The sequence below is a fragment of the Cinclus cinclus genome, chromosome 13 (genome assembly GCF_963662255.1).
Source record: "Cinclus cinclus chromosome 13, bCinCin1.1, whole genome shotgun sequence".
NCBI lineage: Eukaryota > Metazoa > Chordata > Aves > Passeriformes > Cinclidae > Cinclus > Cinclus cinclus.
Window position 1 is genome coordinate 18366499 of NC_085058.1, and position 15642 is coordinate 18382140.

The 15642-nt window shown below is 38.4% G+C and overlaps 1 protein-coding gene across 4 annotated transcripts in view; it reads left to right on the forward strand.

Moving 5' to 3' along the window:
* The window catches only part of LRRC28 (leucine rich repeat containing 28), a 49924-nt gene that overhangs the window by 30264 nt on the left and 4018 nt on the right, over positions 1 to 15642 (forward strand). For 2 of the 4 annotated variants that reach the window (XM_062501178.1, XM_062501177.1), the window contains 4 exons: positions 1426 to 1632; positions 7805 to 7907; positions 11345 to 11520; positions 13731 to 13890. In XM_062501178.1, the coding sequence (XP_062357162.1) occupies positions 1426 to 1632; positions 7805 to 7907; positions 11345 to 11520; positions 13731 to 13890 (646 nt within the window). The remainder of the gene's footprint in view (positions 1 to 1425; positions 1633 to 7804; positions 7908 to 11344; positions 11521 to 13730; positions 13891 to 15642) is intronic. The other 2 variants (XM_062501180.1, XM_062501181.1) reach the window with 2 other exon arrangements.

Genomic DNA, 15642 nt, shown 5'->3' on the forward strand with positions numbered 1-15642 from the left:
TGTGTAATATATAAGGTGCAACCTCAGAGCTCAGGGAACAGTGAATTTTCAAGCTCCTGCTGCAGAGAGCTTAAGGGCAAAACAGGTTCTGTTTAACTTTAACTTAAACAGTGTTACCCTATTTATATCTTTGTAAAAAATCTGGGTGATAGAGCTGTAAATTGTACAGATTGTGGATTGTGTAGATTGTCTGGTGTTTTCAGTGTAGAAAATTCTAGTGATCTTGTTTTAGCAGCTCTCAGATGCAAGAGCTGGTTTCATTCAGCTGAGAGCAAAGTACATTTGGATTTGCAAGATGCTGAGAACTGCAGCAAGTTTTAGGGGCACCAAGCACTTCATGAGTTGCTTCCATTGCTGTGAGGTATTTAAAAACAAAGCAAAACTGTTCCCTGTGTTTGGGGGGAAATGTTATAGTTTTCTTCTGTTTGAGGGAAATAATATATAGAATTATCTAGTTTTTAGAGTAACTGTAGAAGAATAACTAAATTAACAATGAGGTAACCTGCAGAGCTGCTTAATATATTTTGAATCTATTTGTCAGTCAGTCTTGCATCCTGTTTCACAGACACAAGGAAAAACACTGTTGTACAAGTGAGGCTGCTTGTGTGTTCATGTCTTATGCACATTTAAGAATTTAGTTTGTTACTTATCTAAATAAATTATACAATACTATTTGAAACACGAAATCTAGATTTAAATTCTTGAAATGGAAAAAAAAAACAACTTCTAGATGCTGCCATTATTGCAACTGTAGATTAGAATTTAGTGAACTATCTTCCTACAATATAACATAACAATATCACTGGTTATTAAGAAATTTCTTTTCTAATTTAAACAAGCCCTTCTGAACTGTATCATGAAGACAGAGCTGTTTTTCCCAAGCATGCTGGGTGAAAGACTGTCACTGAGCAAGAAGTGCTAGGCATGTGTTTGTAACTCTTATTGCAAGAGAATATTAAGTAATCACTCATTGCATCCTCAATATTAAAAAAAAAAAAAAATCATTTGACTTTTCCTGAGTTTGGGGCTGTGCAAAATACCCTCAATATCGGCAAGCTTTATAATGTTAATATCAGCAAGCTCTTTTGTTTGCATTTTGGTTTGGGTTTTTTTTCCTTGCATTCTGACTTAGGACTAGGAAAATGCTTGATATTTTGACAGGAATTGTCACAGTTCAGGAATACACTATGAATGATCTCATACTTGAACATACTGATAAAGGTTCCTAACCGATACCGATAATCTCCATCATCTTTATATTCCAAACCTTTTTGATGCATGAAGATGACGGAGATTACCATTATCAGTTCTCGACGTGGACTGATAGAACAGTATCTCACAGAAAAGCAGCACCGCTGATGAACTTTGATTTTAATTTCTGTGAGGGGTTTTTTTGGTATATAATTCTGCTTGCCTGTTGTGCAGAGGTTGGAGACCTGCGGGAGCTGCAGACTCTGGACATCTCCACGAACCGCCTGATGACGTTACCCGAGAGGCTGCACATGTGCCTTTCACTGCAGTACCTGACTGCAGACAGGAACCACCTGTGGTCTGTGCCCCGCCACCTGTGCCAGCTGCCCAGCCTCAACGAGCTCTCCATGGCTGGCAACCGCCTGGCATTCCTGCCCCTGGGTGAGTCCCCACCTGCAAAACAAACTCCCTGCCCCCAGGAGTTAAAAACAAAGCAACCAGCGACTTTCTTTGGTGGTCCCTGCAGACTCTGTTTATGGAGCTGTCACGGGGATCATATTGTTGGAAAACATGTTAATTTTAAAAATGCAGGTTAAGGTTTCATGGGGTTTTTTTTTAAAGCAATAAGGCAGCTATCAAATTTGCTTTATTTTTAGCTAACCGAGGGGAAAAAGTTTAAATGATGTGCTTAAATATAGTACTGTGTAATCTGAGTTCCACCACTTTGGGTAATGATCTGTTTCTGTTTGCTGGATCTGATGATTTAACTAACATTCTTCAGCTAGGGTTTAAAACTTGTTGTGGAGTCCCAGTAACTCCATATAAATTACTTTTCAGCATCAGGAATGTCAGTACCACGTAATCCAGTGCAGGTTTAGTTTATGCTGTGTACAGGCATCCGTCAAAATTTCCACAGTGGTAGCCCAGGGAGGAATCGATGTGCCTTTTGCTCAACCCTTTGAAAATTTGGAAGGGTAGAAGCAGGTCAGGAGTAGGAGGTGCAGTCAGTGTGTGGGGGTTTGTTGGGGGCAGTCACTGTGTGTTCCCTTTGGGAAAAGCAAATCCTGTTCTCTGAACTTGTCACTTTTCAGCCCTGCCATGGGGTAATCTCAGCTGAGATACAGACACACATGCAGAGCTGCCCTGATATCTGAACAACCATTAATAGCTTTTCTAGAATACAGAGTTTGGTGTTAATTAGGTGCAGATTAAGTTATGATAATCACATTGGAAAGAAGCTGGAAATTGAGATGGCTAAAAATGAGATCATAATTTCTAAATTAATTACATTGTATAGGTTTAAGTTAATCTTTTCAGTACCAGCAGTTCAGTTTTTTAAGAACTTACTGATATTTCTGAATTTTTTATCACCTTAGTTTATATTACTGGAAAGTAAGTGGAAGTAATGTCTCCAGACAAAGTGTTGCAGTTATGTCCCAGCATATGTCGTCATATAAATGAGAAAACGAGTTCCAGGATGCATCATCCAGATTCCACAGTACTAAACCAAGCAAATTGCCTTCCCTTATTTTGGCAAATATTTTTAACTCCCATGAGAGAAGAAGTTAAACAGTTTTAATTTTGCAAAAATTCAGTAAGATGAGATATGAAATTTTAAAGGATAAAAGTTTTTGCTACTTTTGCACTTGCAGCTTATCTGTGAGCGAGCCGTGACCTGGATGAGCCATAGATCTGCCAAAGTGTTTTAAGTTCAAAAGGAGGAAATAAATCTCTAATATAATGACACACCTTCTTTTTTCTTTATTTTTAGACTCAAATTCAAAACACTCAAAAGGAACTTTTAAAATAACGGGAAACATCAAAGACTGTCAATTGACCTTGTTCAGTAGTTCTTAATAGTGACTCACTGGTGAACATTTGGAGATAATTTGCTATCTGTGGATATGAAACTGAATCATAAATCCTAGAGTTCAGAGGAAAAGCAGCACAGTATAAATGTAAATGTTTAATCCTTCCTCTGAAGAATCAGAAATCTTCAGAGTGGTCAAGATGTGATGAAATAAAGAAGAGAGAGTGTATTGAAAAGCCAAAAGATTAAATCTATCTTCTGTTGCTTGGGAAAATATTTTTCTTGGAATATTGGTGAAGTTAAGGCATAATTGTAGCATTACTTCTGCTTGCTGCACATGTTGGCTGGTGGGGCTTTTGTGTGTATTCTTACATCCAGCTTCACTTTACCAGTTAATGACTGAGTAAGGATGCTAAGTAATGGTGAAAAATACTGCAGAGATACTTTCGAGTGGTAGTCAAGCAAATATTGTCAAAACAATTTTTGGCAATTAGGGAACTGTGTTGAAAAGCAGAGAATTTATTCATCTGACAGAATGGTTGAGGTTTTTTCTTTTTTTATTAGGTGTGTCCACATTAAAAGAAACACATTTAAAACAAATTGCTTAATGCTTTTTAAAGCGTTATTTACTTCATTTATTTCATGTGGTGGGTGACACCTACTATGTAAACCAGGAATCCGTTCTGCCTTGTCCAAGTTTGTCCCTTGTAGCTGCAGAGCCTCTTGTTAAGTGTAGTGGAAATCTGCATTTTCCTGTTCCTGGATTGATGGGTGCAAGGTTTATTCCAGCACAGCAGCACAGCCCTGGGCAGGGATCTGGAGTTTCTTTGCCCTGTACATTCTTTTAAGTTTGCAGGCACATGTGCCTTAGGAAAAAAGAGTGTAGTGCTGTTTTAATCAGTTCTAAAATAAAGTAAAAATACCTTATCCCACTCCCTGACTTTCAGAACTGGTCCATAAACAAGCAGATGGGTAAACAGTAGAGAATTGATAATTCGTTCTGCAGAATACACCTAAATCTTGGATTTGCCAGTGTTTTATAAAAATCGTTATTCAGCTGTATTTCAGTTTGTACTGAAAGAAATGAGACACCATTTGATGTCAGCTTTTGGGCCTTCCTAATAAAGTAATTTTTAAGAACAACTCCGAAACTTATAAGTTGAACTGGAGGCTGCATCCTGAACAGTTACATTATTGTCATGGTAACTTCATGCTCACTTAGTAAATGGTCTTAGAAATCTGCTGATCATTGTATATCAATCTACTTACAACATAAATTATCTTTTGACAGAAAATTAACTTTAAATTTTTAGCATTAGCAAATGCTCCAGTGCCTGAAAACAAATTCCTCCGCAAGCAAAAATGTGAGTCTGATGACACTGCAAAAATAAAAATCATTTGTGAAATAAAGTACAAATATAATTAAAAAAGACCATAAATTCTCAAGTGTACTGGCAGCACAGGGGATGTTATGACAGCAAATATTCTGTATTATATCACTTTATTTGAGGGTTTATGCGCGCTTTTTCTCTAGAAAAAGGGTCTAGTAATTATCAGTGCACACTAAACAAAGGTCTTATTCTACCTCAGTATATGCTGCTTTTGTGTCCTTGCCCTCACAGTATGGTTAAAAGAGCATCAGTGCAGCCACACAAGAGCTTTTGTTCCATCTTCAGCCATGTGGAATGCATATGCCAGGGCCCTGAGGTTAAAAAAAAAGGGAAAAAAAAAAAAAGAGGGAGCAAAAGAAAAAAATAGAATTGGGGTTTGTTCAGGACTCATGGCATTTGGTCATTTCTGGGAGAGAGGTCTTTGATCTGGGAGGCTGGAAGGAGGAAAGTGGAAATGTTTTAGACACAGTACAGTGCTTGCAAAAGCCACATGAAAACCTTCTTTGTAGCTTTAGCCTTTTCAGAGATGGGCAGCTTCCTTATTGCACAGAGTTCTTCAGAAGCATGGTTTTTAGAGAACTTTTAACAATATTTGTTGGCTGATACAAGACAAAAATTAATGTGGATAGGACACAAAGAGCCTTTCAAAGTGATGATTTATTTAAATTTAAACTTTATGGATAATGTTTGAAACTGGGAAAAAATCTTTTGGAGTCTAGAAGATGCTTGGTTATTTAATGCAAAGAAACTCTATCAAAGGAACATTTATAGTTACAGGCTATTTGGCTTTGGGAATTGAATTTTTCCTACTGAGATATTTTGTCTAACATCCAAAAATTTGCTTTAATTACCTAGGAAATGCAGTCAACTCAGAACTTAGAATCTAAACATAGCATAAGATAAAGACAGAGGGAAGAGATGAGATGCAGCCTCACTCCCCCCTCTCAGTGCATATGAAAAGAACAGCTTTAGGGCTTTTTTTGACTTGCCTGATTTTCAGCCCATTTGCATACATCTGTGTAGAAACCAGCAAGATGAGCCTCTTTTAAAAATTTTCTGCCATTCTCTAAATTAATAAGTTAAACATTAGCACATTCAAGCTACCCCAGCAACCCATAGTTTTCTGCTGTTTTTAGTCTAAGTGGCTTCTGCAACACGAGGGAACATTCTCTGAACATTACATGTCCCATCCACCTGCTACCTGCTCTAAATTGTACTGGCTGATTCCTCACCAGCCCTACAGTATTTTATGGTGTTACATTGCCTCCGTGTTGCAGTATTTTTATTCATTGTAGGATAACAATGGGGTTTTGTTTCATCTAAAAATATCCCAGAACTTCACTAAACTATTTTCAGCTCTGCAATACTGAGCCCAAATAAATCATCTTGTTGAGGTGATGCTCAGCAGCATCTCCAGCAGTGCCCATCAGTCAGCAGAGGGATTTGTGCTCCCATCCTAAGGCAGGACACTTGATGGATGCAGCAGATAGTTCTGTGAGCTGGAATGTCTCTGGGACAGGGTCAAAGCAGCATGTGATGCTTGAATGTGTCCCTTGATGTCCAGTGACTCTGCTTTGAACAAAGCCCAGATTATGGTCCCTGAAACCTCCACAGACTGTTGCAAAGCAAGGGCCTGTGTTAAAGGGGAAAAAAAACCCAAACTCATTTTTTGTCCTCTGTTAACACTTTTATTTTAGAAAAGGAATCTCTTCTGTTGGTATCGTCACTTGCTCTTTATATCAAAGATTTGATAATGTCACTCCTCAGCACGAACTTTTAAGGTTTCTGGTGCTCACAGCTGCCATTCAAGTGGGAGACAGCTGAAGACATTCAGTATATTTTAAGATGGACACACATTTGGGGAGGGATCACTCAAAATATCTGCACTAAGTGGTATTTAGAGCTCTTGTGTACAATAAAACTGTTCAGTAATAAAGAAGGGTTTGTATTACCTATTGTTGTAGTAGGGAATGAGATCAGCATTACAAAGTGAATTTCTGAAGAGAAATATCATGAAAATTGTTTCATTTTTATTCTGTTCTTGGTCATGATTACAAAGGGGACAGAAGCTGTGCCCGTTTCTCCACTTACCCTTATATTTCTGCCAGCCAAGGTAACTGATAAAGATGGGAAATCAGAATTACTCAATATTAGTATTGTCTTGCTCTGGCTGATGCAGCCAAATGTTTATCTTAGTCTCTCTGAGGAACCCATGAAAGTTTAACAAGTTGGGAGGCACAGAGATTATTTGTGTTTTTCATCATGCAGTTTGTCTGGGTCACAGCTCTCCCATCCTGGGCAGAGGCTTTCAGACTCCTCTGCTTTGTGCTTTGCACTAAACACAGAAACCTTTTCCTGCCCAGTGTCTCAAAGGGCATGGGAGTGACAGATGAGTTGGGCTGCCCAGCAGTCCTACACATCAGCTCTCTTGCTAGTCCAAAACTCTTTCAGACCTTTCTGTTTAGCTCAGTCTGGTGTCTTTTGAAATGTCTCTCATTAGTATGTTTTTCACTTCTTTTAATGGCAGACAGTTTTACCACTGACTACACCTTGCTAATAAGCAAAATTCTCATGTCTGAGAATTCTTCCAAGAAACCTAAATTTTCCCATTTAATTTTAATTTTCTAAGCAAAATAAAATAGTTCCATACTGATATGCTTCTATCTAGAGGTATCTTAATAGATTTCTAGTCCACAAAGACATTACTTAATCATGCTGTACTTGCTTCTTTTGACTACCAGCCATGAATATTTTAAGAGCAATAATGCAAGCAGCACACCTCCAGAAGTATTGATCATTTACTGCAGCCACAACTTTTGATGTCTAACATATTCTGCAGTTTAATGCTTTGTGTTTTCTTGGGCTCTGTAATTCACTGCACGAGTCTGAATGACTGCACTTGTATTTGGTTAAGGCTAATGAATCCCAGCAAGGATCCCTCCTTGGAGAAAAGAAAAAGGGGGACAGAGCACATTCTTGTGTCTGTCTTTCCCACTTTCCCAAAGATAGAGAAGCTGTGATTTCACTGACATGAGGCCAGTTAATGAAAGCAGGTTTGACCTTATGAACTTGAAGTATGCACTGAGGATTTGAAATCAATTGTCCCTTTGCTTCTTCCAACTGACTTCAGAGTTTGTCAATGTTAAAATTTAATTATTTATAATGGGATTTTCAGGGCTTCTGAAAGGGGGCTTTGTTTTGTTTTAGTAATTTGAAATGCTTGCTTCTAAACAGCTTTTCAGCTCATCCATAATAAAACCATTGGCTGAAATTTTACAACTGAGAAGTACTAATTTATGTTTGCTTACATTGAGTCTGATTGGCTTATTTATAATTAAAGAGAATTGCTTTGCTTATAATTGTCACTATGTCATCCTTTCTCCTCTTGACTTTTCTTGTTTTCTAAACCCAGATTTAGGTCGTTCTCGAGAACTCCAATATGTTTATGTGGATAACAATAGTCACCTGAAAGGCCTCCCATCTTATCTGTATAATAAAGTCATTGGTTGCAGTGGGTAGGTATGAATTAATTCAGATGTCTTGTGTACCTGTCCTTGTAAAACTTCTCCTGTATGATACAACTAGCTATTTTTTGTGTGTCTGTGATTGATTCAGAGCTGATGTTACTTGGAGGGGATTACTGCAGCTCCCAGCTCTTGTTCTATTTTTGTAATAAATCTTCTGTGTTAATTGCTGACTTTTAACTATTTTAGTATTAGGGCATAACAGTGAAGTTACTCTGAAAGAATTTGTAACAATAATGTAAGGCCTAGAGCTGAATTTAAAAGTTGGCCAAAAGTGTAGGCTTCACAGTTTCCAGAGCTAGAGAATGAACAAAGTAATTCTTAATGTATTTCAGCATCTCTTTGTTTCTAAGTGCTCACATTTCTGTAAGTTGTGGGTCATATCTTGAAAAGTTGTGTGCAGCTCCTTCATTCATTTTACGTCCTAGTGTCAGCTTCTTGTAGGTCTTGGTACCTACTTACTAAAGTGATTTTTTTTTTAGGAGTTATGGATTGACAGGTTTATTTTTACATGTGGATTTTAAAAATATCCTGGGCTGTCTCATGTTTGTGGTTAGAATGCAAGAAAAAAGTGGTCTGTGTAGGACACTGGCTTAATTCTTTCTGCCCTGACACTGGCATAAATTAGGATCAGCACCCCTGATGAATGGAGCCTTACTGGTGTAAAACTGATCAGAAGAGGATTGTCCCCATTACCATCTAATTATAAATTTCTGGTATGCTCACTCTCAGCAGATCTCGCATTAAATATAAATTCCCTCTCTACAGCCTGCACTCTCCTGCAATATGGGAGATGCTGAGTCTTGGCATTTTAAGGTTTTTCTAATATTCCAGTGTCAGCTGGTTGGTGATATTTAAATACTTGCAGTTGGATTACAGTTCTGCTGAACTGTGTGACTTGCAAGCTTTTACTAATTTTGTTTTTCAGGAAAGATAAATTCTAGCCTTTTTTCTTTCAGAACTGATTGTAAATTGTTAGGCAGACATTAAATTGACCTTAAATTTAACAGAATTGTATTGACTGGGACCCAAACCAGTAATGATGATGCAGGAGATGGTCAAACTGTCCTGCCTATTTCAGGTGGTTTTATACAACAATCATGTCTTCTTTTTTTTTTTTTAAGCTTTCATCTTATACCCAGTTAAAATAATTTCATGTTTGCACTGACCTTTGTGAAGATCCTACCAGTTCTTTTTGCTATTCTTATATGTACAGTGCTGGTGAGACCACCTGCTAGTATCTCTGATACTATAAATCTAGTACAGAATTATAGAATCTAGTCTTAAAAATCTAGTATAGAAGAGACTAAAGGAGTTGCAAGTGTTGCAATGAAATTGATTCTTGTAATGCCTCTGTGGAATGAAAAGTGATTTTCTTCCTTAATAATGAATAGAAAAAAGAGAGAATTTCTAGTAAGAAAAATAGCGTTTGTGCACCAGACAGATCCTTGTCTTTGTTGTGAAACTGTCTTGAAACATTACAGATTATTTTTAAGAAAAAATTTCAGTATGGGGAGAGCAGATATACATTGTTAAGAAACCAAAGGTTTTATTTGATAATGTGCTGAGAGACTTGAAAATTGTGTAATAATGGTCATGTGAAGAATTGCTGTGTTCTTTCCAAGAAAGCATTAGCAACCAGGCTAAGGTTTTCACGGGTCAGGCAAGAGTTGAAGATCCAGGCTTTAGTGCTCTGTCTGGCCCTCCACTGGAGAATAAAATCTGACAAGCTGCTGTTACTGACATAAAGCTTGATTTCTGAAAATAGAATATAAATTGCCTTGTGTAAGTATTGAATCTCTGTCTGGGCATCCTGCAGTCAGACTGACTGAAAAAAGTCTTTTATAAGAGAGGTGATGATCTCAGCACTCAAAATAAATTTTGATCTTATTTTTTGCAGATTGGATTTCATAGTCCCCAGTTAGGGATCTGTCAGTCTTGCTGAACACAGCCAATAGGTGGTCTCAGCTTTTTTTTCCCCTCACTTATTTATCCACCAGGCTTCTTCTGCAGCTCCTGTTTTTCCCCAGCTGTTTAGACCATCCTCTATTCCAATTTTTAACCTCCATGGATTTTGTGTGTGGCATTAATAGCCTCGCCCTTTACATAAAGTAGACCAAATGTCCCTGCTCTGAACTGCAGAGGCTGTAGTGAGTTCTTGGGTTTATACAGTTTTTAGTGAGGTTGGTAAGGGGTTATTCAGCTTGAAGATGCAACATTATGGATTTATTTATTCATTTATTTATTGTGATAACTAACTCATTGGGAGTGGACCATTGGAATACTGGATCTCTGAATTCCCACTTAATTAAACCTCACGAATGGGTTGTGGGAAAGTATTAAATATTTAGCAAGAGACTTATTGACTTGCTTGCTGTTGGATGCTGCTCTTTGGTTGTTTCTCTGGGCTGTTTCTCCTTCAATCAGAAGAGGTGAGATTATTTGTTGTCAGAGGAGTACTATGAGATTTCTCTCACATCTGATAAGGGTGAGAGTGGTTACCTCCGTTTTAGGTCTAATATCTGGGAATGCTGACAAATTTGTGTTTCTATTCCATTTGTTAGGACTGGCCCCAACAAGTTGCTCTTGGCTTCAAATTTCAGTTGTCATAAACAATTCCAATTCCCTTGTTGACTTCCCCAACCTCTTAGTAGAATTTTCCTATGCGTGTCTCTCTGGTATGATCACTTGCAACAGGGATCACGTAAAGAGTTATTTTTTTTACTGCAAGCTAAGTTTCTCTCCCTGGATCCAAATAACCTTCCCTTTCCATATATGATTCGGGAAGGGCAAGGCTAATAGACTTATTAGGATATCTTCCCACTACAGCATGGCTGTTGTTTTTATTTTTCCTTCATCTACCCACCCTGTGCCCTCCAAGAGAACTCTGTGGGTGGGGAAAGGTGTAGTACAGAGTCACCCAGTGGCACTTAAAATGCTTTCTTCTTGGGAGTTTATGGAGTGTGCCTCCCATGTTACAGTTGAGAAATCCATGATTGTTTTCAGCTGGTTGATCCAAGACACAGGAAGCCAAGTGTCTGAAACTGCTCCCCTCAGTAAAGTACAAGAGGCTAAAAGAGATCTGTCATGTGGGCAAGTAATGGGCACGTAGCATACTTGGTTCACCCCCTTGGGATTGTGTTCTTATTTCTTTATGTTACTTGATGAGTAATTCCTCCAAATGTCCCATGTCTAGCACATCACAGAAGGTGGGAATCTGTAGAAACATAGAATCATAGAATAGTTTGGGAAGGGACCTTTAAAGGTCAACCCCACCATTGCACTGCTCTCTGCAAGGAATCCTTGAGGGGTGCTGCACTGGAGAACAGTATCAGGCTTACTTTGGGTTGGTCATCTGGGTTTCCCCATGAAGTTACTTTTTATTACTTTTTTTCTAACCACTTTCTAAATGTCTTGTGTCCTTCTAGTTGTGGTTCTCCAATTCAAGTTTCAGAGGTGAAACTGCTCTCTTTTTCATCAGGCCAGTTAACTGTGTTCCTGCCAGCAGAGGTGAAATCTATAGGGACAGAAACAGATCATGTGCTGCCTTTGCAAGAACTGGCCATGAGGACCCTCTATAACATCTACTACAGGTTTTTGAAAGGTAGGAAATTTCTTTTTTCTTCAGATTACAGAAAGAATGAAAGCATTTTCTGACAGTGAGAGGAACATTTCTAACAGTTCTTCAAAGGCTTGGGCAAGGATTTATATTTTAAAAGATTTATTTAATCGAATTATGTTTGAAATGCTGCATTAGAACAAAAATGTCCAATATCAAAAACCAGAGTTCCAAAGACTATTTCTGAGGTCAAGTGGTGGTTATAAATGGTTTCTTACTTGAAGCCTGTATGAAGAAGGATGCTTTTTTTTTGCAGGAGAAACTCTTTAATGGAAATAGGAGATGAGAAATACAGTTCCTGAGGCAAGATCAGATGCATCAGCCAACAATGCAACTCCCTGCCAGGCAGCACACTCCTAAACTGGCAGACTTGTTATACATAAGGCAGAAGAAATGCGAGCAGCCCTTGGCCATTTCAGCACAGCATGACAGCTGAGCTGCTTTAGTTCTGCCCCAATTCAGGCTCTCTGCTCTAAAGTGGCCCTTGGCTCATCTGGTTCTACATCATGCAATCACATGAGTTAGTAATATCTGATGATAACCTGCAGATCCTCTCAGATCTGGATGTGTTGTGTCTCCCCACAGCTGATGCTATCTTGGGAATTCTCAGTTTTAAAGGTCTAAGGAGAAAGCAGAAGAGTGGAGAGTTCCATTGGGAAGATTAGAGGGATTATGGAAAGGGTCTCTTGTACCTTGGCCACTGGAGTAAACCCTCACTGCTTTGCCAGGAAAAGTGTACAAGGAGGTCTGCCTTTTCTCACCCAGTTGTGACTTGCACAATCATTTCTGGAATCCTGCTGTGTGATGTGGTTCCTGAAGATGCCAGTGGAGTTTGGTTTGGGAATGGGAAGGCAATATTGCAAAATCGGTTTTAAGGACTGGTTTGTAAATTGTTTTATACAAAGATGTGAGGATTACTCTTATTTTCAGCCAAGATGCAGAACCTGAAAAAGATGGATTTATATATCCATATACACACACCCATAGACCTGTCCTATTCTGAGTGACCTTATTAAAGACTGTGGCCATTGCTGCTGCAACAGCCCGGTTTCAGCGAGCAGGAGCAGTGCCTGTGTCAGACAGGTGTACCATAATGCTGTGCTGGGGAAGCAGGTGGCACATATGATTAAAGTAGCAGATTTCATCTGTCACTGCCTAAATTTGCAGTTTCAAGAGTGCTGTTAAATACTTGGCAGCTGCTGGGGAAGTGACAGAAGTGACTGGACTCCTTTTCCTCAATCTTTGCTTGGCTGCAGAGTGTGACCTTTTCTTTCTGACGCAAACGTCCTGCTCGTCCCCTCCTTGGGGCTCTTGTGGTACATTGTGTCTGGGGTTCAACCTTGCAGTGTTTGAAAGCTGAAACCAGTGTGATACCATAAAACTGATTTATCAGGTACTGCATCTTATCTTGATTACTCAGCACCTAAACTCACTCACCTGGCTTGGCTGTCTCTCAGTTTCTAGACAGAGATTAGCATGTGGGGTTTAATTTATAAAACACCTTGTGGCTTGGGCCAGGCCTGGGAAAGTGATGGCTCTTTTCCCAGGAAATGACCCTGGAGTCCCTTTTGGTGAAAATAATGGCATCTTGTAGGCTTTTGGGGAACACTTGACACATGAGGAATGTATCGATCTTTTTAGAGTGGTCTCTTTGGTTGGACCTGTGAGAATTATGTGGGGCTGGATTGAATTTCAAGTAATTCCAAATATTGCAAATCTCTTTTTGCTGATGGTGGAGTTTGGGCTTTGTCGTGAGGTTAGCTATCCTGCTGGACTGGTTGCTGAAATATTTTAATAAAATATTACTGATGTCCTTTTCATAATGTTGTATTGTTATTAGTTACTAAACATCTGTCTAGATCATCTCTGTGTCTAAAAGTCCTTCATGATCTTTTAATTCTTTCTAATATTTGCTTAAGCTATAATATTTTTCACCTGAGTATTTTAGGCCAGTTAAACTTATGCCCACAGATACTAAACTTGTACATTTAACTTTAACTTTTTGAATTTAGACATGGGAAGCATTATGTGCCTCACTCTAATTGTGGTAATTTGTATTACCTCATTGTTGTTTTGACAAAACCTTAAGAATGTGAGGCAGCTGTTTTCTGAATTGTTCATGGATCATGCTTGTGTTTGACTTTTTCATGCAATCATTTTATTATAAATATTTTTTTGTTTCTTTTCTTCTCTAGATTTAAACTTTCTGACTCCAATCTCACTACCCAAAAGCCTGTTGGAATTGCTGCACTGTCCCTTGGGACACTGCCACCGCTGCAGCCAGCCTATGTTTACCATTGTCTACCCAAAGCTCTTTCCCTTGAGGGAAACTCCAATGGCAGGATTGCATCAAGGGTAATTATACAGGAAATTACACTGGGGTTTCGTTTAGGAAGAAAAACACCTTATGGAACAAAGCATATTCTTAAGGATTTTTTTTAAACATAGCGTTTCAGATCCAAAGTCCCTGGCCTGTGATTGCATGTATAAGTTGAGAAATATTTTATTCATGAGTCAACCAAAATACTGCTGTTAGACTGTTCAAAGGGTCTTCAGATATGCTTGTCTCAGCCTGGTGTAAGACAGGAAAGGGTTTGGATAGGATGGGATTGAGCTGTTTGTGGTAGCGCAGCACATGCCTGGCACTTCTGTGCCCTGGGAAGGAAGTGGCACCTAACACCAGTAATTGCCCTGATGGTCTCAACCCTGACTAAAGATTGCCACCACTAAATAAAAAGTGCTGCAGGATCAAAGATGGAAAAAAGCTCTAAAGCTGGAACTTGATTAAAATGTTCTGCAGTAAAATACTCTTGTTTTAATTTCCACACTAATTAACTTGAGATATGCTGTGGAAGCATTCTGCATAGGAACATACATTTTGTAGTAATACATGTTTTTAATAATTCTTCAGTTTTATGGTTGTGAAAGTGTCTGCAGGATTCACAAGACGAGTACATAAGCCCACACAGATTTGCTGACCTGCTGAACAGTGCAGTCATAGAAGGGACTCAAAATGAGGATATGGTTCAGGGAATGTTGCCTTCAGGTAGATAAAGATATAAAGTGCCTTTAAGGTGAGCCCTGATTGCTTCGCTGTGATTCTTTCCCTAATCCTTATTAGTCTAAGTGGATACTGTAGCTTTCCATGAGTCATAATATCAATGAATCCACTTTCTGCAATGGAAAAGCATCATCTGAGAAATTTCAGCTTGTACTGTTTGAAAAGTAATAAAGAAGGTTTAAAGCTAAGTCACCTGGAGTTAAACAAGCAAAGGTGATGTTAGGTTCTTGTTAGAGAATTTAAGTCAAGCAGTTTATTACAAAGCATATACCTAAAGGTGGTGGGCAGAAAAGTGCTCTTAAAAGGAATGTTTTTGAGCTTACTTATTGGTGTCTGTATAATCCAGGAACACCACTTAGTTCCTAGCCTGCTGAAATCCATTGATTTGATAGTTATCTTCCATAAAAACAAGAAACTCCTTTTCAACAGGAAGATCTTGAGTAAAAGAGAGGAGACCAATGGGTGATTCAGGTTAGTGGTGCCTGTTTTACACAGCTGTATCACAGCCTGTTTGCTGTGAGTTTGTAACATGAGAAACATCTGATTGGTAAGCAATTCAGCTTTATGAAATGAAACAACTTAGGTATGCCAAATCTGGGCAGCAGCCAGAGGGCTGCATAAATGCTATTTTGGAAAAGCCATCTTTCTTAGAAAGATCTGATTGCAGAGATTGCACACTTTAATTTGCCACTCTGTTACACTTCAGTCATATGTCGAAATTTAGTGGATTTCATGTTGAGTGAAATAATTTACTTCCATATTAGTGTCATAATATTCTTAGTCATAAGATGTTATAATCATGCTATAAAGAATTTCTTTCAAACATTCAACAGTATAATTTTCTAAGAAAATTATGGAAAACTACTGGCTAGTCACTAAATCCATCTATTACACTGAATAATTCAACAGTGTGAGAGTTTGGACTACTTTGTTATTAATTGCTAAACGTTGCTCATTGTAGAAGCTACAGTTACAAGATGATAGACATTATCAGTAGACATCTTTAGGAATTATTAAAGTTGAGACTCCATAAAAACATACTTTAG